The sequence below is a fragment of the Ahaetulla prasina genome, chromosome 3 (genome assembly GCF_028640845.1).
Source record: "Ahaetulla prasina isolate Xishuangbanna chromosome 3, ASM2864084v1, whole genome shotgun sequence".
Taxonomy (NCBI): domain Eukaryota; kingdom Metazoa; phylum Chordata; class Lepidosauria; order Squamata; family Colubridae; genus Ahaetulla; species Ahaetulla prasina.
This window is the reverse complement of record NC_080541.1, coordinates 25,129,207-25,150,612: the sequence shown is the minus strand read 5'-3', so window position 1 is coordinate 25,150,612 and position 21,406 is coordinate 25,129,207. Positions and strand designations below refer to the sequence as shown.

At 37.9% G+C, this 21,406-nt stretch overlaps 1 protein-coding gene across 1 annotated transcript in view; it reads right to left on the bottom strand.

The window, feature by feature from the left end:
* The window catches only part of CSMD3 (CUB and Sushi multiple domains 3), a 782,898-nt gene that overhangs the window by 570,059 nt on the left and 191,433 nt on the right, over positions 1 to 21,406 (bottom strand). The window contains exon 3 of the mRNA XM_058175006.1: positions 19,549 to 19,661. Coding sequence (XP_058030989.1) covers positions 19,549 to 19,661 — 113 coding nt within the window. The remainder of the gene's footprint in view (positions 1 to 19,548; positions 19,662 to 21,406) is intronic.

Here is a 21,406-nt window from a genome sequence, read left to right as displayed (position 1 = left end):
ATACAGATGATTCGGTTTTCATTCTGTTTGTTTGTGTACAGCCACAAACACAGTAGATCTATTATGTTGTCATTTATAAACTAATGGCTCGGGAGACCATTATGGTCTAAGCCATGAAACTGACTCTTTGATTCGCTTCAGAATTCTGTCTAATGGCCTTGCCCTCTCCGGGTCATGCATTATTTGAGCATTTGGTTGTTGGCAACAAAATATATCACACTAAGAATTTAGTGTTTCTGACTAATGAGAAGATAGCTAACCATTTTTTCCATCAATCTTGCAAAAGAAAGACAAAAAATAATAAAAAAAATATCTAAAGATTATGGTCAGTTACCCACAAGTATATATCTAGTTAGGTGAAACATAATTTAACTAGAAAAATAATGATTTTGAGTGTTTAAATGCCCTATTCAGAACAATATAACAATTGTCCTATAACCTCCCAAATATACTTTGTTTCAGATGTGTTGAAACAGTGATTAAGGATTAAGATTTGGATGAAATTCAACCAGTCAACATAGCATATACTGTTAACATGAGAAAACCTGTGTTAAACAAAGGGGAACTTCATGCAATTCTAGTTACCACCCAATATAAATATCTTCAGTTTTTTTCAAGCATTCAGTTGCCTATTATTTATAATAATTTTGACATTTGAATAGGATTATGATGTTTCATAGCTATGTTGGAAGCTGGGGACAAACCTGGCTGATTGTAGTTTAGACTAGTCACTTAAAAATCCATTCCTGAAGAAGACAACTACAACTACTTTACCAAAAATCAGCCATAAGATAAAACCAATTGTAGGTCAAGTACTACCTGTAGTTCTTTCAAGTTAACAAACAGTACAATATTAGAGGGGAAATTAATACAATTAACATTAATACAATTGAACGCGTCCAGAAATATTTCACAAGAAGAGTCCTCCACTCCTCTGCTTGCAAAAAAATACCTTATGCCACCTGACTTGAAATTCTGGGTTTAGAAAATTTAGAACTACGCCGCCTTCGATATGACCTGAGCGTAGCTCACAAAATCATCTCCTATAATGTCCTACTTGTCAATGACTACTTCAGTTTTAACCACAACAATACACAAACACACAATAGATACAAACTTAAAGTGAACCGCTCCAAACTCGATTGCAGAAAATATGACTTCAGTAACAGAGTTGTTAATGCCTGGAATGCACTACCATGAGACTCTGTGGTCTCATCCCAAAAACCCAAAAACTTTAACCTAAGACTGTCTAGGTTACAAACAGTGTAGGAATGGGGTGTTGACCTCACCCCATTCCTAAGAGGTCTGTAAGGGGCATGCATAAGAGCATCAGTGTGCCTACCATCCCTGACCTAATCTTCCCTTTAATTGTATTCACTTTATGTATTCAATTCATGTTTATACTTATCTAATATGTATATATTAGAGTACATATTATATTATCTATATTAGAGTACATATTATATTATTTATATTATCTAATATGTACTCAACAAAATAAATAAATAATTTAAAAAAAGTAAATTCCTAAGGAATCAATTGTAAAGTTTTCTTCCAGGCTATTTGGGCTCATCAAATCAAGTATGGAATTAATAGATGTAACCAATTTGCTCAATTTGAACAATAGCATAAAGACATCGTGGTTCAGCAAGTCTAATTTGGAAAATACTTCACAAATAAGTGTCCCAATCATCTTTTAATTGCATCAAGGAAGGCAGTTATAAAATATGATGGAATTATCTTTTCAAATATCAAATTTTTATATAGATTGCCTTCAAATACAGAGATGTTGAAAATCTTAAGAAGATTTTTACATCTCTGAATTTATTTTTTTTAGGGACGCGGTGGCTCAGGGGCTAAGATAGCTGAGCTTGTCGATCGAAAGGTCGACAGTTCGGCGGTTTGAATCCCTAGTGCTGCTGGGTAATGGGGTGAGCTCCCGTTATGTGTCCCAGCTCCTGCCAACCTAGAAGTTTCGAAAGCATGTAAAAATGCAAGTAGAAAAAATAGGGACCACCTTTGGTGGGAAGGTAACAGCGTTCCGTGAGCCTTTGGCATTGAGTCATGCCAGCCACATGACCACAGAGACGTCTTTGGACAGCGCTGGCTCTTCAGCTTTGAAGCGGAGATGAGCACCGCCCCCTAGAGTCGGCAATGACTAGCACGTAAGTGCGAGGGGAACCTTTACCTTTTACTAATTTTTTTTTAGAAGTCTTTGTTATATTATAGTATTTGTCATATTGAATTAGGGGAAGTGACAACACAATCTGGATTTGCTTCAGACAGATCATTCAGAAGGCACAGTGAGTATAAAACATTCCATAATGATATTTGATGCTCAGCACATTAGTATTACAATCTCATGAATAAGCACCAAGGAACTTGGCGATGTTATGAGATATATCAGAAAGTAATGTTCTTTGCTATAAAATTCCTTTCCAAAGGCATGGGGGGGGGTAACCCCCCCCCAAAAAAAGCTAAAGAATAAAGCAGCACCAATATTGCAGAATTTGCATATTCCAAAGCACACTGTTGCCTGAAGCTTTTGTTCTCAGCTTCCATTGGTCTCCTGGTGCAGAGAGGATTAACATAATTCAAAGAACAGCATCTTATGTTGCTGTCCTGTCACATAAACTGTAGTATTATGCACAAGGAGTAAATTGAGTGGAAGAGCAATTTACACAAGCATAATGCCACGACAGACCAACAGCTGAAATCTTCTGTCTCTCTATTAACTCTTCTAATTAACAATGATTTCCAAGTTCTTATGTGGGTCACATTTATCGGGGATTTTTTAAACTGGGATTTTCAGAGAATATAAACATTGTCAGGCACAAGGAACCAGAACAACTTCATGAATGGGCCAAAGCAGTTTCTTATTGTTGATCCCCTTCTTGCAGCCTCCTCTCCTTTGGCCAGTAATTCCATCACAATTGGGGCGTTGTGCATGGAAAATCTTTATTTAAAGATAAAGCCGCTCATTCCCCCAGCACTAGTCCTAGCACTAGTTATATCATGATAAGCTGTTATATTAATTTATCACATTAATTTGAACGCTTGAGATTGCATGCAGGTGACAGTTTTTATATATATTTTCAAGTTCTTATGTGGGTCGCATTTATCAGGAATTTTTTAATTGGGATTTTCATATTTTCATATACAAGCTTTTTAATATATATATACTGTATTAGTGACCTGCATATAATCTCACACATTCAAATTAAATGTAGTAAATTAATATATATCTAATGTCTAATTATCTATCTATCTATCTATCTATCTATCTATCTATCTATCTATCTATCTATCTATCTATCTATCTATCTATCTATCTATCTATCTATCTATCTATCTATCATCTCAATTATCCAAGTCATGGTTGTTCCAAAGCTGCTTTTCCAAATGGCAACTAGACTTTATAGCTGTTGTTTTTTATCTTTGAAAATGTTTTGCTTCTTATCCTCACTCAGTTAGAACTGAAGAAGTTTCTTGGATGAGAAGCGAAACATTTTCAAGAAAATCCTGTTGTCTTTAGGTCACAGTCTTCTGGTTTCTATTACTACACCACTACTACACTGGCTCTCAGTTATAGTTGCATAGAACCATTGTTAAACGAGCAAATGAACAGACCTTTGATGTTCTCTAGGTTAGCAATTTAGCACCTTGATAATAGTACTAATAATGCAAAATAGAATTTTTAATTTCTATTTAATTTAATTTAATTCATTTAATTTAATTCATTTAATTTAATTTAAATGGTAAATGCCTTGCCTGTAGTGGGAAGAACTACAGATATTCTGGTTCACTATGCCTAATTCCTTGGGCCATTCCTTAGCCCAATTGCTATTACTGAGTTAAATTTTACTTACTAATATTAAATTTAAAAAGATAGAAAACATCCTTTAATTTTTGTTGGGGCGAGAAAGAGAAGAAAATATTGGAAACAAGATCAATAATACTTGGGCAATTTCAGCCGCTACATGAGAATCTCAGATAAGCAGCTTAGCTAGGTTAATGTTTGGCTGAAGTATTTAATACAAAGTGCCTAAAATTCTAGCGGAAAGAAGCCAAATGCACAGATTAATAATATTCCCTTCAACTCGTGCCAATCAGATATGATGCCATGAATGGTAACTTTGCTGTAGGACTGCTTCATAAAGTGCCATTGATGCTTTTAAAACGTATTAGTAATCCAACCATACTGAAGCCGATACTTTTTTTAATTTAGTTTCAACTCTTCTGCGCAACAGCTTCTATACATTCCCAAAACCAAAGACTTATTTTCAGGAAGTAACACTGAAGAAATATTTTAATTTCAAGACTTATTTGTTACCAAGCACACAGATTCTCCACTGTATTTTCCATTGTGATGATGAGACTAATTGCACAATAGCAATGAGATTGATGTGATGTCTTTTCTAAAGGCTAGAAAAAAGATTTTGATCCTGCAGTTTTCATATCTCATAAATAAAATAACTATATCCATAGGTTTCATTTCCCTTAAAAAAAAATAAAGTGAAAAAGATCCAATAAAAAATGGATCAAGGGCGCTATCAGAAACCTGGAGTAAATAAATTTACTATATTCTATCTCAAACAATACAGAATAGAATAGAATAACAGAGTTGGAAGGGACCTTGGAGGTCTTCTAGTCCAACCCCCTGCTTAGGCAGAAAATCCTATACCTGTGATGGCGGACCTAGGGCATGCATGCCACAGGTAGCACGCATAGCCCTATTGGTGGCCACGCGAGCTCAGCTCTGGTGTGCATGCGCACGTCGTCCAGCTGATTTTCCAGAAGTAGGGAAACAGGCTGTTTCCTGCCTCCAGAGGACCTTGAGGGGTGATGGGGAAGGCCCATTTTTCTCTCTCTCCAGCCTCCAAAGTCTTTCTAGGAGTCTGGGGAGGGCGAAAACAGCCTTCCCCACACCTCCAGAGGTCTCCAGAGGCCAGAAATGGCCCATTTGCCAACTTCCAATGGGACCATTTTCATCCTCCACAGACTCCTAGAAAGGCTCTGGAGGCTGGAGAGACCAAACCACAGGCCTACCCTGCCAGGAGTGTGGAAAGTGGGGGGGTCATGTGTGCATGCGTGGGGGCAGGGCATATAGAATTATGGGTGTAGGCATGCACGTGTGCTATCCCCCCCAACTCCTGGCACATGATGGCAAAAAGTTTAGCCATCACTGTCCTATACCATTTTAAACAAATGGTTGTCCAATCTCTTCTTTAAAACTTCCAGTATTGGAGCAGTTACAACTTCTGGAGATCATATTCCATTCTTGTTCTGTATGGAGAAATCTTTTTAAGGTCCAAGGTCCCTTCCTACTCTGTTATTCTGTTAACTTCATGGCTGAAGTTAAGTTTTAACTGGGGTTATTTATATTTTAGTATTTTAAATTGTTTTAAATTCTGGCCATTCTGTAATATGTTTTGTTTTAGTTTTGTTTTAAAGTGTATATTGTTGATTTTTATTTGGCTGTACACCGCCCTGAGTCCTTCGGGAGAAGGGCGGTATAAAAATTGAATAAAATAAATAAATAAAATAAATGGCTGTACATATTACATATCTAGGAAGGATCTGACAGGTAAGGTAATCCATATCTCTTTCCACATTACATATAATTTGCTCTAGTTTAGCACAGATTCCATAATATTTGGGCCACACAAAGAAAATAAATTTTGTAGTATCATATGGTAAAGTGCTTTACCTTATTGCTATATCATTTTTTTTCCTCATAGACCATTTTATTTGTTCGTACTTATTAAATCAGTTTTGATGACAATCCTAATCCCTGAACATATATTTTTACTCTAATATAACATGTTTATTTATTTATTTTTTATTTTATTTATTTATTTATTTTGTCAGTATATATAAGCATAAGCATGAAATAATTATACAATATTATACAATATATAAGCGTATATATGAGTATGAGTATGTAATAACTATACTAATTGGATATAACGAAAGGAAACAATAGGACAGGAACGGTAGGCACGTTAGTGCTCTTATGCACGCCCCTTGTCTGAAGAATTTTATTAAGTTGAATGTGTGTATGTGCCAAGTTTTACCTAATCATCTCTGAGATCTAATTTTATATATTTATTAAGGTAGCATATTTAGGGAAAGTTCAATTTGAAATATTTTAGCTTTTTCATATAGATACCAATAACCCCATTGTAAGTACTGATAGCTAATTAACTGCCTACGGAGATTCTCAGTCATCTAAGTCATGCTTGTCCCAAAGGTACTTTTTCAAGAGGCAACTGAACTTTCTAGTTTTTCTTTGAAGATATTTCGCTTCAGAGCTGAAGAAGCTTCTTGGATGAGAAGCAAAACATATTCAAAGAAAAAACAGAAAATCCAGTTGCCTCTTAAAAAAAGCACCTTTGGGATATCTAATTAACTTCTAATTATCTTAGAAGGTAGTTTGTGTGACAGTTGGAAAAACTGTATACAAATAATGTTTTTGTCATATGGAACTTTGTTTGAAAAAAAAAATCAATAAAATTAAAACGTTTGTGCAGTCCAGATAAAACACAGCTAACTTTCAGTTTCAAGACTTACCATCTGTTTTCATTCTGAATTTTAACTGGTAGTTTAAACATAGTTCACAGATTTCATTTGTTCTGATATTTTCTAACTGCAAGCTACTAAAATTACAGCTGGGGAACATACGCTGGCACATTTTAATTATGTGAATACATTATCTCTGTATGCTTCAGTACTTCATTACATCAGTTATAGATTTTTCTTAATGCTACCGTATAAATGGCACTGCAGTTTTCCAAATCATTATGTGTAGCAGCAGCTCATATTTAGTAAATAATTTTTATAGAATTTTCTGGCATGTTGCTAAGATAAATTTGCACGGGACCATTCCTTCTTATTGTCTTATCAGTTTTTAACTCAATGGATATAAGAAACCTCATTAAACTGAATTTAATCACTAGAGACTTTGCTGATAGTTCTTCTTTCTTTAAGATTTCATACCTGTGATCTATTAATGAGTTCTATCAGAGATTAAACATGATTTCTATCTTTTTTGGATGATGTTGCATTGCTATCAGGAGTTAAAGGTGGTGGTGGGGGGAACGAAGATTGAGGATAAATAATATGTGAAAATATATCAGCCTAGGTTGGAAGTCAGGGATTCATTTGTTAATATTTGGTTGGAGTCAAAAACTTTTAAAATAAAGTGTAAGAGTGCATTCTTGCAAGCAACTATGAATTGTTGTGGTCATCTAGAATTCTGACAGTTTGAGACAGGAACAATACTGCAGATCCATTTCAAAGCCTTTGAAGTTCAGTGAAAGAATACTATTGTGCAGTGGTGAGATTCAGCCAGTTCGCACCACTTCAGGAGAACCGGTTGTTAATTTTCTGAGCAGTTTGGTGAACTGGTTGTTGGAAGAAATTATTAGGGCAGAGTTAGGGTTGTTAAATTATTGGAATCCCACCACTGCTATTGTGTAACTAGAATGCTTCCTTTTATTTAAAAAAAATGTGGGTTTTTTCTCTTATCATTTTTCTTTTGCGTAATGTGCAAACCCTTCATATTAGATTTTTTTTTTAAAAAATGTAATGTTGTATCATAATAATTTGCTATTAAATGAAACTGGTTGAATCAAACTAAATTAAACTAAATTATTTATTTAATTTATTAAGTTAATTCATTTACCTTTTTATTTTTATTTTATTTTACTTTATTTTTTTTTAGCTTCAAGTCACTGTTGATTCCTGGCACATGCCTGGACCAATCCCTGCAGTTTTCTTGGCAAAAAATTCAGAAATGGTTCCTAAGACTGAGAAACAGTATCAGACCCAAGGCTACCTATTACTTTTAGCCTAAAGTGGGACTAGAACTCAACAATCTCCCATTTCTGGCTTGGCACGTTTAATCTCAATATCAAACTTGCTCTCCTTACATTAACTAAAATTACCATTTCTAGTAAAGAATTCTATTTATCCATGAGACTTTTGGGGGGTAGTTGAGAAAGTTAAAAGCAAGGAATGAAGTTTATGGCCTATTTTATCTCTAGGGTCCAGCAATCCAAAAGTTGCTATAGGTTTTGCTGGTTACTGCTTGTTTTAACCCAGACCCAAGTAGGTAGTAGTAGACGCAGTCAATTCAAAAACAAACAGACTTTATTAGAACAGCTGAGAATTAACTCATTCTCAGCATCATCCAAATTAAATCAAAGCAAATTTTTCATAACACAATTTTTCAGTCTTATCACCAACCTTGGACTAATTAGGCAAACTGCCAAAGGCTTTTCTTGGCAAAAGTTCAAAAGCAGAAGACACTGAAAAGAAATAAATATAGCAAGACAAGGAGTAAGTCTATCAACGTTGTTTTCCAACAAAGAGCCCAAACACCGTTGCTGGTCTTTTAAGACTTATGGGAGGGGCCAATAATCTCTTGGCCCTACTCCCGAGTTGTCCTCTTTGCTTGAGCTGCTCTTGCCTTCTGGTAGCTCTTCTCCTGCGTGCATTAGGAACAGGCTGTTTCTCTGCCTCACTACAGTCAGCCTCTGGAGGCTCCGGAGTCCGCAATCCCTGATGGCCCTGGCCCCACCTCTGCTTTCAACACAGAGCCTTCATCTGGGCTTTCCCTAGCCTCCAGGACTGGCACATGTTCTTCCTCAGCCTCATCACTGTCTGACTCCATTGCCAGCTCCGCAGGCTGCCGGCAGACTACAACACAGTGGTGGCTCAGGAGCTAGGACATTGAGCTTGTCGATCGAAAGGTCGGCAGCTCAGCGGTTCGAATCCCCAGTGCTGCTGTGTAACGGGGTGAGCTCCCGTTACTTGACCCAGCTTCTGCCAACCTAGCAGTTTCGAAAGCACGTAAAAATGCAAGTAGAAAAAATAGGGACCACCTTTGGTGGGAAGGTAACAGCGTCCCATGTGCCTTTGGCATTGAGTCATGCCGGCCACATGACCACGGAGACGTCTTCGGACAGCGCTGGCTTTTTGGCTTTGAAATGGAGATGAGCACCGCCCCCTAGAGTCGGGAACGACTAACACGTATGTGCGAGGGGAACCTTTACCTTTTTATCACATCTTATTGCACTTGTGGCAGCACCAAGGTGTTCTGGGTTGAAAACAATAGCTAGTGACATCACTGCTGCCTGGGTTGAGGACTTGTTTCATGTCCCTGGTGTCAACTTCGAATGAACCTGGCCGCAGCCATCTCTCTGTTCCTCAGCTGCCATACGGGGAGAAGGGGATTAGAATGCATTACTAGACACAACGAAGAGCTTTCTCATGAGAACTGAGGTCATCTCCACTGACAACAGATAAGGTTGGGAAAGGAGTACCTGAAGAGCCCACCAATTAACCCAAATGGCCAACGTGACCTGTGACACTTGGGGATGAGGTTATTTCCTAGTTTAATTATACTGAAACTGCGGGAAAGATTTAGATTTGGCTTTCCACTGAAGCTGTGCCGATATGATGTACTCATTAAAGAAGACCTTTGAGAAGGAGCCAAGACTCAGGGTTCTGATTTCCTGGAGTTCATTAGTCAGAGCCTTGACACCCAGCAGGATGCAGCAAAGGACAGATGCATAGCCCACCCCATAGCAGTACTCGGGTCTCAAACACAGGCTTGCTAACTTCCAACCCAGTGCCTTAACCATGTAAGCCATTGTGCTCCGATTGATCTATTACCCATAAAGTCAATTTAGGGTCAGCTCAATTATCAATCACTTTTGTGGTAGTGAACAGCACACTGAATTGTCTACGTAGTTATTTCCAAATCTATTACCAGCAAGTAGAATTTAAAGCAAGGTTGAGGTAGATTTTATTCAGATGATAAAGAGATTTCCAAGAGAAGTCAAACTCTTGATGACACCAAAATCGGAGAGGGGAATTAAGTATCTCTGTTGCAAAACAGTAAACAGTTAACATTACTGGGCAGAGCATCCTTTGTAAGTAAATGTGAGTTTTGCAAACAGTATTTAAAACATGGGGTGAAATTCATGTACCTAATTTATAATTATTCCTTGGCTCACTTTTTTGCCTCCCTCCTTTTCAGTACTAATGAAATGGAAATCTCTTCAGTAGCTGGTTACCTACTTAATTACAATTTTTAAAAGTTCAGTAAGAACAAAGGAACATTGTCCTATGCAAACCAGAGAATTTTCAGAAAGGATTCTGCTGTGTCATGAAAGCTGTTATTTTACTTTCCTTCTGAACGGTGGTATCTCTTCTGCACAGGCACAGCAAACTAAGCTACATCATATGTAATTGGTCTTCAGCTGGAAAAGATAGGCCCAAGTGAAATTATTCCAGAACTAATCATGTTGGAATGTAAAGTATAATTGATTAAAATTCAAAATATAGGTAGATCAGTTGCCATGTTTCAGCAGTATGAACCTTATGGTAATCACCTGTTGGCAGACATCATCATTTTACAAGAAGTTGTCAAATATGTGAGACCTTTGGTTTGAGTCATATTATCTATTCTTGTCATTCTTTCAGGCAGCATGTGTGGTACTTTATAGAAGGACTTCCAACTTATGATTATTTTTTCACCTGTGTTTCAAGAAGGCTGTATGTCATAAAACACCCACGTACTTTGATATTGTTCAACATCACATCACAGAACAAACACTGTGAGTAAGTGCCTTTCTTCCGTATTCCAAGTTCTTGTTTCTCAGAATGACTGAAGTTCATGACTGGGATTAAAGAAATTGGGTTTTTTTTCAGCATTTGCTTTTCTAACCTTAGCTTTGTTAATAAATGCCGTGATCAAAAACATTCAAATAAGTGCTTCCTGTTAATACACATATCTGAGAATTGACCTTGATAGAATGGCTGTATAACTGAATGCCTGTGATGCATACAAATAGATATTTCTTGAAAAAAATGGAATAGTAATAATACAATTCAGACTGTATATGGAAGATAACACTATATATTGTATTATCAAAGCTTTATTTTCATTATTTTTTTAAAGTGGTAACAAGTATGCACAAGAGAGTAAAGATAGTAGCAATAGTAACAGGTGCCTTGGGTGCAATTCCAAAACATATGCAGCATTACTCTATGTTGATAAAAATCACTATCAGTCAATTGTAAAAGGCAACTTTACTTCAAACAGCTTACATCCTGCAACAATACTTTGAATATAATCAAACATCTGCATATTCCAGGTTCTTGAGAAGAACTCAATTGCTGGATAAAAATGCCAAATCCAGTTTAAATATCTAGCTGACTGGCCAATGAACTATATTATATATAATATACAGATTGCTAGTGTGATGCCTTTTACTGTATTTCTGGTATCATGTTGAGCAACCCCAGTACCTTTAAATTATGTGAAGGAAATTGGAAAATAGAGTTATTCCCTAAGATACTAGGTTTGGTTTCTCCTAACATGGTGTTTTGTGCCATTCATTTTGTCAAACCTGCCTCAGCTTGAACCTCTAAGTAAGAATGATGCTTAATTCCATTTGTGGAGAAAGGTATAGTTGACTAGAAGTCAAGTGAATTACAGTAGTGCATAGCCAGAACTGAAGATCATGCACCAACATCTCCAAATCTAACGTTTTCCTCCCTTATTTGCTTCTCATCACTGCAACACACACAAACACACACACACACACCCCATGTCCAATCAAATTCAAGCATGATATTTTTAGAACAATCGTTTCAAGCATAGGTTTGGTATGCAGCTGCATTCCAGTCCCAACCAGTTGACCTTGAAGCCCAATTCGGAGAATTACAGTGAACTTTTGTTTCCCTTGAAGCATCCTCTCCTCCCATCCAGCCCCCTAGATTTCACGGCAGCTGATACTGAATGGTTGTGAAGCACAAGTGTGAGATGGAAGCTGACACATTTTAAATAATTGAGTCTCCAGTGACAATTGTATAAGTGTGCCCGCCACCAAATCTTAAAATTTTCAATGTTCTCTTATCTTTGTTGCATAAAAACTCAACTATACACCCAGAATAGATCCTATTACTCTATGCTTACTATTCCATTACTCCACAATTCTCAGTGAATCATTAAAAATAAATAAAACAAGCAAACAAACAAAAACAGAAAATCTGCAGCCATCCTTGTGCAGATACTGTAGTGTTTTTTTTCCTCTGCTTATTTTGTTAAGATTATTTGATAAGACTATTTTGAGCTATGGTTTACACCAGGGGTAGTCAACCTTTTTATACCTACCACCCACTTTTGTATCTCTGTTAGTAGTAAAATTTTCTAACCACCCACCAGTTCCACAGTAATGGTGATTTATAAAGTAGGGAAGTAATTTTACTTTATAAAATGTATAATTTGACAATTTGACAAAACCCCTACTGCCTCCCATGAAAGCTGGAACGCCTACTAGTGGGCGGTAGGACCAGTTTGACTACCCCTGGTTTATAAAATTGTCTATGGCTGTGGACAACTTCAAGTCAGATTTGACTCCTAGTGACTGCCTGGACTAGCCCCTGCCATTTCTTTGACAACAGTTCAGAATGCAGCTGTGCGGGTGATAGAGGGAGCCCCTCATGGCTCCCATGTAACACCTCTCCTGCGCAGACTGCACTGGCTGCCTGTGGTTTTCCGGGTGCGCTTCAAGGTTTTGGTAATGATCTTCAAAGCGCTCCATGGCATAGGGCCGGGTTACTTACGGGACCGTCTGCTGCCACCGAATGCCTCCCACCGGCCCGTGCGCTCTCACAGGGAGGGACTCCTCAGGGTGCCGTCAGCCAGGCAGTGCCGACTGGTGACGCCCAGGGGAAGGGCCTTTTCTGTGGGGGCTCCCACCCTCTGGAACGAGCTTCCCCCAGGACTTCGTCAACTTCCTGACCTTCGGACCTTCCGCCGCGAGCTTAAGACACATCTATTTATCTGCGCAGGACTGGACTAGATTTTTAAATTTTTAAATGTCTAAATTTTAGATTTGGTTTTAAATTGGGTTTTATTATTTATATGTCTATTTTAAATATTTGGCCTATATAATAAGTTTTTTAGATGAATGTTTTACTTTGTATATTTATGTGTTTTTTATATGGCTGTACACCGCCCTGAGTCCCTAGGGAGATAGGGCGGTATAAATAAATAAATAAATAAATAAATAAATAAATAAATAAATAAATAAATAAATAAATAAATAAATAAACAGTTCAGAAGTGCTTGCCATTGCCTACTTCCTAGGGCTGAGGGAGAGTGACTGATTAAAACTCACTCAGCTGCCTTTGTGTCTAAGGCAGGACTGCTTTTTTTTGTTTTGTTTACATTTATACCCCGCCCTTCTCCGAAGACTCAGGGCGGCTTACAATGTATAAGGCATTAGTCTCATTCTATTTGTATATTTTTACAAAGTCAACTTATTGCCCCCCCAACAATCTGGGTCCTCATTTTACCTACCTTATAAAGGATGGAAGGCTGAGTCAACCTTGGGCCGGGCTCGAACCTGCAGTAATTGCAGGCTTTGTGTTCTTAATAACAGGCTTTACCAGCCTGCGCTATTCACCGGCCCAGAATATGCTTCACATATTCTGGGTGTTTACCATGGTGCTTTACCACTACACCAAACTGGTTCTATTAAAGCGCGCGCGCACACACACACACACACACACACACACACACACACACACTTACTTTTTATTTTATTCTGTGGAACTTGTAAATTGTTGTAAACTGTTTTAATTTATTTTAACTGTTATCCAGCTTTCCAGTATCTTGGAAAGCTGATTTCGTGCATTCATTTTAACAACTTTTCTCACTGAGGATGGCACTGGATTCTATGTTTCACTGCCGCACATCCCCTGTTGAAGCAAACGTGGGTGTGTTATCACATTTCTATGTTAAAACAACAACAATGAAAACGGAAGTATCACTGAGCAATGTAGAACAATGCACTGCAAAAATTCTTGCTGTAATGCTCAGCTATTAGCTGGCAATCCTAATTAGCTATCTAATTAATATTCCATTCTGCGAAGATTAATGAAGTGAATATTGGAACCTCCAGAGCACTATCAAACAATTTTGCCCTGTGTGGTAATGATTCTAAAGTTCACATTAATCTTGTGCTACAGACTTAGCCAGTTCTCAATGCTTGGTTTGACTACAAATCAAGGGGCATTCTCATTAAAATCTTATTGTGGTTAAGAAACTGAATTGAATGCTTGCCTGGCATGTTATATTTAGTGAGTTAACCTTTTCCAAAACATCTGGACATTAGGGACCCTAGGAAATTGCACAGATCAGAGGATTTTTTCCTGAATTTAGAAATGTCTAGTACTTAATGTTTTTTCAAGTAGATGTAATTTATAGCATTACCACTATTTTTAGGAGACCAATCTCTAAAGTTTTGATCTCCATGACTAGGATTAACTGACTGACTGACTGTCTATTGAATTTATTTGCAGTCCACCTCATAATGAAATGCCTCCAGGTGGTTTACAGCACTAAAACATTAAAATCCTAACAAATACATAGAGTATCTCTAAAACAATCAAAATAAAAATTCCCAATCAAAATAAAATTATAGTTAAAAGATGGGGGGGGAACAGGATGTGTGGGAGAGAAATGGGATTGCCTCTTAAATTATCAACCACATGCAGTGTAATGCTCCCCTATTGGGTCCCAAGCCATCTAGCAGAACCAGATCTTCAGATTTCTGCGGAAGGTCAGAAAGTGGAAGCCAATCTTTTTATTTTTATTTTTTATTTTTATTTTGTCACACAGTATATATAAGCATAAACATGAAAAAATTATACAATATATAAGCATATATATGAGTATGAATATGTAATAACTATATTAATTGGATATAACAAAAGGAAACAATAGGACAGGAACGGTAGGCACGTTTGTGCTCTTATGCACGCCCCTTACAGACCTCTTAGGAATGGGCTGAGGTCCTATGGCATTTCAGGATGCCATAGGACCTCAAGGCATAAGCTGTTCCAAAGGACTGGAGCTATGGCAGAGAACACCTTTGCCTGGACCCCGCCAGCCAGATTTCCTTAATCAACAGGACCCAGAACATGCCTCCTATGCCAGTGTGGATGGGACAAGCCAGTCCCTGTGGGATGAGAAGATTCTTCAAGTAACTTGGAACCATGTCACACAGGGCTTTAAAGGTAAAAACCAATAGCTTGAATTGCATCCAGAAGCAGACTGGCACCCAGTGCAGCATATGGAACAGTGGTGTAGTATTGACCATCCTAAGGACCCAAAGAACTGCCCATGCTGCCACACTCTGTGCCAGTTGAAGCTTCCAAATGCTCTTCAAGGATAGCCCCATGTAGAGTTGCGGTAGTCCAGATGTGACATGATATATTTTGGACGAGACCTCTTTCATTCTGGGCTTCAATGTGTAAGTGCCTTTCTTTAATAACTTTACTAACTCAGTAAAATGAATATAGATATAGAGAATCAAGGAAGAGGCCACAAGATAGAAGATCTGTATCTATTGCTTGAGCCTCAAGAGGATTCAAATTCATTTGGAAAAAAAAATAGATGGAATCAGCCCAGCTGGTAAATAATGGCATTTAAGCAAGTAATTAAAGATTAATAACCATGCTCTGACCTCAATTCTCATTTGACCAGCCTCAAATCTCAGAATTGTATTAAATGTACATTTGGGGGGGTGGGGGTTTGGAACACTGCTCTAATGAACTTGGTTTGTACAATTTCCATCTGTGTGTAATTTGGATACGGGCCTGGCTGGGAGCAGCTGAGCCAGAGGTTTTGGCTGAGAATAATTTGAAAGCTGTAGGGATACTTTCTCCTCTTTTTGTATGGAGAAAAACTTTTTTTGAGCTTGTGCTGCCATACTGATGATGCTTTCCCTGACTCTGAATCTTAGAAGACAATGCCTAAATATTCGAAGCCCTTCATCTACTCAATTTCTAGTCCTTCTATTAGCCAGAAAAGTTCCCTTTTTATAAGTGAAGATCATCATTCATTCTTAATTTCATCATATTTTCTCCAGGAGCTCAATGTGGAATTCATCTCATTTTGATTTTACAGTCACTGTGCATTGCTGGCTGGAAAAAATAAATTGGATTCCTCTCATCCAAGCAACATGGCTGCCTTCTTGGTTCTCTGAATCAAGCCTAATGCTTCTCTGGTTATAGCATGAAGGAATTGTTTTGCAAGAGATAAATAAGGAGAAATGGAGCCCGTTGCAGGACCAAAGCAACAGAAAAAGAGAAATGGAATGTTATTGGTGTTCTCTGAGCTTGGTTGCTTTCTTGCAGATATTTACCATATTTTTCTGTCTATAAGATGCCCCCATGTATAAGACATCCCCATGTTTCATGTAGTTTCTTGTACTATAAGCCAGGGATGTCCAAACTTGGCCCCTTGAAGAGTGGTGGACTTCAACTCCCAGAATTCCCTAGCCAGCAACTTGTTCATATTTATAGCTCATGCTGGCTGGGGAATTTGGGAGTTGAAGTCCACCAGTCTTCAAGGGGCTAAGTTTGGACACCCCTGCTATAAGCCATTGCTGTGAAGAAGTCATCTTGTTAGAGTGAGTAATATAGCAAGAACCGGAAATGCATCACAGGAGCAATAGAGATGAAACCTAGAGTGCTAATGTGATTCAGGAAAAAACTACAATAGAGGGGGACAATAGAGCTGCATATAAGATAGAGGCTCATCCGGCATGTACAGCCTTCTCTTCAGCTTCCTGTGTATAAGACACACCTCAATTTTCAAGTAAATATTTTAAAGAAAAAGTAGTGTCTTATACATGGAAAAATAGGTATTATCCAAACTAGGTAACATCATCAGCACCAGCTAGGTAACATCATCATTAGCACTGATGATGTTACTTAGTTCACTTCAACCCTGAGCTACAATATTCTCCCTTCAATGGAATATTCTTTAACTTATTTTAAGCTATATATCAATTTTCTTATTGGTCATGCTTGTCTAGGAAAAGAAAGGAAGAAAAAGTCACTCTAGCTTCTTGTTGCCACCCTGATAGAACTCTTATGTGCTGTCACAATAAAAAAGATGCCAAAATTGGAAGCTGGCATGGAAAATGGCCCAATTTACATTGATTTCTCTAGAGTATAATTATCTCTTAAGTATCTCTCTGTAATTTAATCAAATATTAGTGGATCCTGAAACACCAGGGATGAAAAAAATGCACAAAGCCTCATGCCGTAACACTCAAATAGGGTCAAGTACAATCCTGAATTCAAAGATAATCAGAGAAATGGAAGGAAACCAAAGATAATAAAACAGCATTTTCCATTGAAAAGAGTGGCAACATAGAACTTGCAAGGAAATAAATGACACATTGCAAGAAAACAAGAAAGCTCCCTAGTCCATCGCATTTTCAACCATCCAGACTGATACCACATCAGATATTTTCTACTATTTTGTCCCTTTTTTGTTGTTTTTTACTTAGTTTTGGCTCCAAGTGAAGCAAACAGTGATTGACATGAGCTGAAATGCTTATTTCATTACAGAGTGAAAAAAAAAATCATTCCATCCTAAAATAGTCTAAGCTGAACTATAGGTTCATCTGAGAGGCTCAGGTCACCGTGAAGAAAGTAGAACATAAAACTTCATTAAAGTTGGAAGGGACCTTGGAGGTCTTCTAGTCCTACTCCCTGCACAAGCAGGAGATCCTATACAATTTCAGACAAATTGTTGTGACCCAGGCCCAAGTAGGCAGTAATAAACTTAGTCCGTGGAAAAACAAACTTTATTCGAACAGCTGGGAATGAAGTAATGAAGTTGTTCAACTCAAAATAATTCAAATGCCTCCCAACACAAATTCCTCAGTTATTTCACAAACCTTAGTCCAGTGGTAGTCAACCTGGTCCCTACCACCCACTAGTGGGCGTTCCAGCTTTCATGGTGGGTGGTAGCATTATTTAAAAACATTTTCATTAGGTTTTCATAAAATTCCCTGTGACAATTTAAATTTCTAAAAATATACTATTTGTATTGCCCATGGCTAAGTTTAGTGCCCGTTACATAAGTGAAACTAAATGGCGCTATAGTGCGACCGCAAACAAAAGAGCCTCGTCCCAGAATAGCTCACGCATCTCCCCCCACACCACCCAGCTGTAACAGACAAGCAGAGCAGGTAGCCGCCCCCCCCAAAACCCAATCCACAATGCGTGAGAGGCATGCACAGACAACGATGCATGGCGCATTACTGTGGAACCGGTGGGCGGTTAGAAAATTTTACTACTAACAAATACAAAAGTGGGCGGTAGGTATAAAAAGGTTGACTACCCCTGCCTTAGTCCAATTAGGCAAACTGCCAAAGGTCCTTCCTGGCAAACATCCAGAAGCCACAAAAACAAAGACGTACATGAAGCAGAGGACGAAGCAGACACAGCTACAACATTGTTTTCCGGCAAACCTGAAACACTGGTTTATTTTAAGCCTTATGGCTTAAATCATCAATCATCTCTTGGCCCTACTCCCGAGTTGTCCTCTCTGCTTGAGCTGCTCTTGCCTTCTGGCAGCTCTTCTCATGTGTGCATTAGGAACAGGCTCCTCCTGTTCCTCTGCCTGACTACAGTCAGCTTCTGGAGGCTCTGGAGGCTCTGGAGTCCGCACCTCACTTCCCGATGGCCCTGGCCTCACCTCAGCCTCATTGCTGTCTGACTCCGTTGCTAGCTCCGTAGGCTGCTGATGGACCACAACACAAATGGCTGTCTGGTCTCTTCTTAAAAGCCTCCAGTGATGACACACCCACATCTTTTGAAGGCAAACTGTTCCACTGGTTGATTGTTCTCACTGTGAGGAAATTTCTCCTTCGTTCTAGGTTGGTTCTTTCTTAATTAGTTTCCATTTGTTGCTTCTTGTCTAGCCTTCTGATACTTTGGAAAATAAGTTGAGCTACTCTTCTTTGTGACAACCTCTCAAATATTGGAAAACTATTATTATGTCACTAGACTAGACCTTCTTTTCCTTTTTTTCATTAGACTAGACATACCAACCGTTCCTCATATGTTTTAACCTTCTGCCCCCTAATCAACTTCGTTGCTGTTCTTTGCACTCTTTCCAAAGTCTCAACGTCTTTTAAATATTTTTTTTAATTATACAGCAAATGTATATCAACCTGTTAAAAACAATGGTCTTTCTTTAGTATTTTTACAACAATGTCACATTCCTTGCATTAGTTTCACTGATTTTCACTCTTGGTTGCCTCTAATTGCTGTAAATCAGGTTGATCAAACAGCAGAACATGATTATGCCATTCACAGTATGAGCTCTGTGTGTCTCATATAAGGAAGATGAAGAAACATAAGGACCAAGGGCTAGACTAATGTGGGGTAATTAAAAAAGAAAAAGAAAACAGCTGGCTATCACGTAGACACATCTAAGTAGTAATACATAGAATTAATATGCTCTTATTGTAGGATCTCAGACTGTGCAGCATCAGTTGTATGATTGTAATATAAATTGTTGCCTTTGTTTTCCTTTATTATAATTTGCCATCCTTTGTCCGCCCTTCTGGTTCATAAATACTGACTTGTTTTCCAAAATTGAATGTTGACATAAGCTATTGTAGTTCTAACATGCATATTTATAATATATTACTTTACCTTCATAATATACTTTAAATCCATGAGCACTCACTGCAAAGTCGCTGGTTAATCGTAATGAAAATACAGATTTTGTGGAGGTCACAGGTGGAGGAAGATGAAATCCTGTTAACCTGAAAGCAAGCAAACAAACAAACAAATTATTATTATTTTCCACTCAGATAAAGTAAGATGGACTGGCTGAAATAATTTTGAGGTTATTTTCTCCATCATGTTGCTTAAGGAATGGCGTGCCCTCTTCAAAACCCATTAAGATCAATGTATAAGATGAAACTCACCAATACCTTAGGGCACAATTAAGTGATTTCCACCAAAAGCCAGAATTTATCTTAAAGAGTCAGAGCAGCCAAATGACCTGGGTTAAAAATTAATTTTAGCCAATAACTAGCATACTCAAGATTTGCACTCAAGATTTATTTGATATTATTCCAGACTCAGCCTGAAGGATGGAATTTAGGGGATCTTATGAAACCAAAATATATACCTCTTACAAACCCTGGTTGAATAGGATCTAACAGCTGTATTCTCCTCGTACTACATCTTTGAAACCTATAATTGTGCTACAGGTTTTGGTCTCAAATACTTGGAGTCCACCTGGCGTGCAGAAAACCTTTAAGATGGCAGTTACAGTTTTTGTTTTAATTCATCTTTTTGTGACTGAATTTGGGTATTCGAAATTTCTCTATCATGGAAAAATAATTTTAAGGGTTTTTTTTTATAAAATAAAAAATAAAAACTCAAGATTAAAAGGCTCCATTGACTTTGCCACTGAATCCCACTTCTTCATTTTGCATAAATGAAAAGATACTGAAGCTGAAGCTCAAATACTTTGGTAACCTAAAGTGAAGAGAGGACTCCTTGGAAAAGACCCCGATGTTGGGAAAGATTGAAGGCAAAAGGTTGGTTAGCTTTATTGATTAGCCTATAAGCCATATCAAAGCACAATGGTCAGATATGGGCGATTCCATTCTACACCCTACAATGAGCGTCTCTGCATTTGTGGAGCAGCAGAGGTGTTCTGTCCCCCCACCTCAACAACAACAACACAACAACAACAACAAGAGGTATAAGACCTGACTCACATCCTATTTGACTGTTGCTTGTATAGGGGGGTGAGAGACAGGTACCTTGGTCCATATACCAAACGAATGACCCATTGGGATCCCCATATCAAAACAACTTACTTTATGTGCGGCCAGAACCTGAAAAGAACATTTAACACAGCACAGGATTTAAGCAAAATGATTTGGTTGAGATCTGCATACGTGGGACTGATTGGGGTAGATTGTAAGGGTGACACCGAAATATAATATTATGTCATTTTACTCTATTGTATATATTTATGCATCACATTATATTGCACCTAATCCTACAACTATTATATTTTACCCTGCTTTTATTTTAAATTGTTTGTATATGATTTTAATGGTGATATGTGTTTGCACCTTGTGCTTTTGATATGGCCTATAGGCTAATCAATAAAACTGATTGAAGGCAAAAGGAGAATGGCATGGAAGAGAATGAAATGGTCAGATAGTGTCATCAACACAATGAACACGAATTTCATTCTCCTGGCAAACTCCATGACAGTGAAGGACAGGGAAGCTTGGCATTAGATGGTCCATTGTTGCAAAGGGTAGGACAATACTTAGTGACTGAACAACAACAAAAATCCCTTGAAAGTAGAATTTATCCCAGAATTAGAATATTTTAGAGGCAGGATATCTGACTATTTCCTAATCCTAATTTGAAAGAACAGAAGACAGAATATTAATATGTTAATAGTGCCAGAACCAATATTAATCTAAAATGTTTTTTTTCCCCTACCTGAAAGCAGTGGTGGGCTGCTGGGGATTCA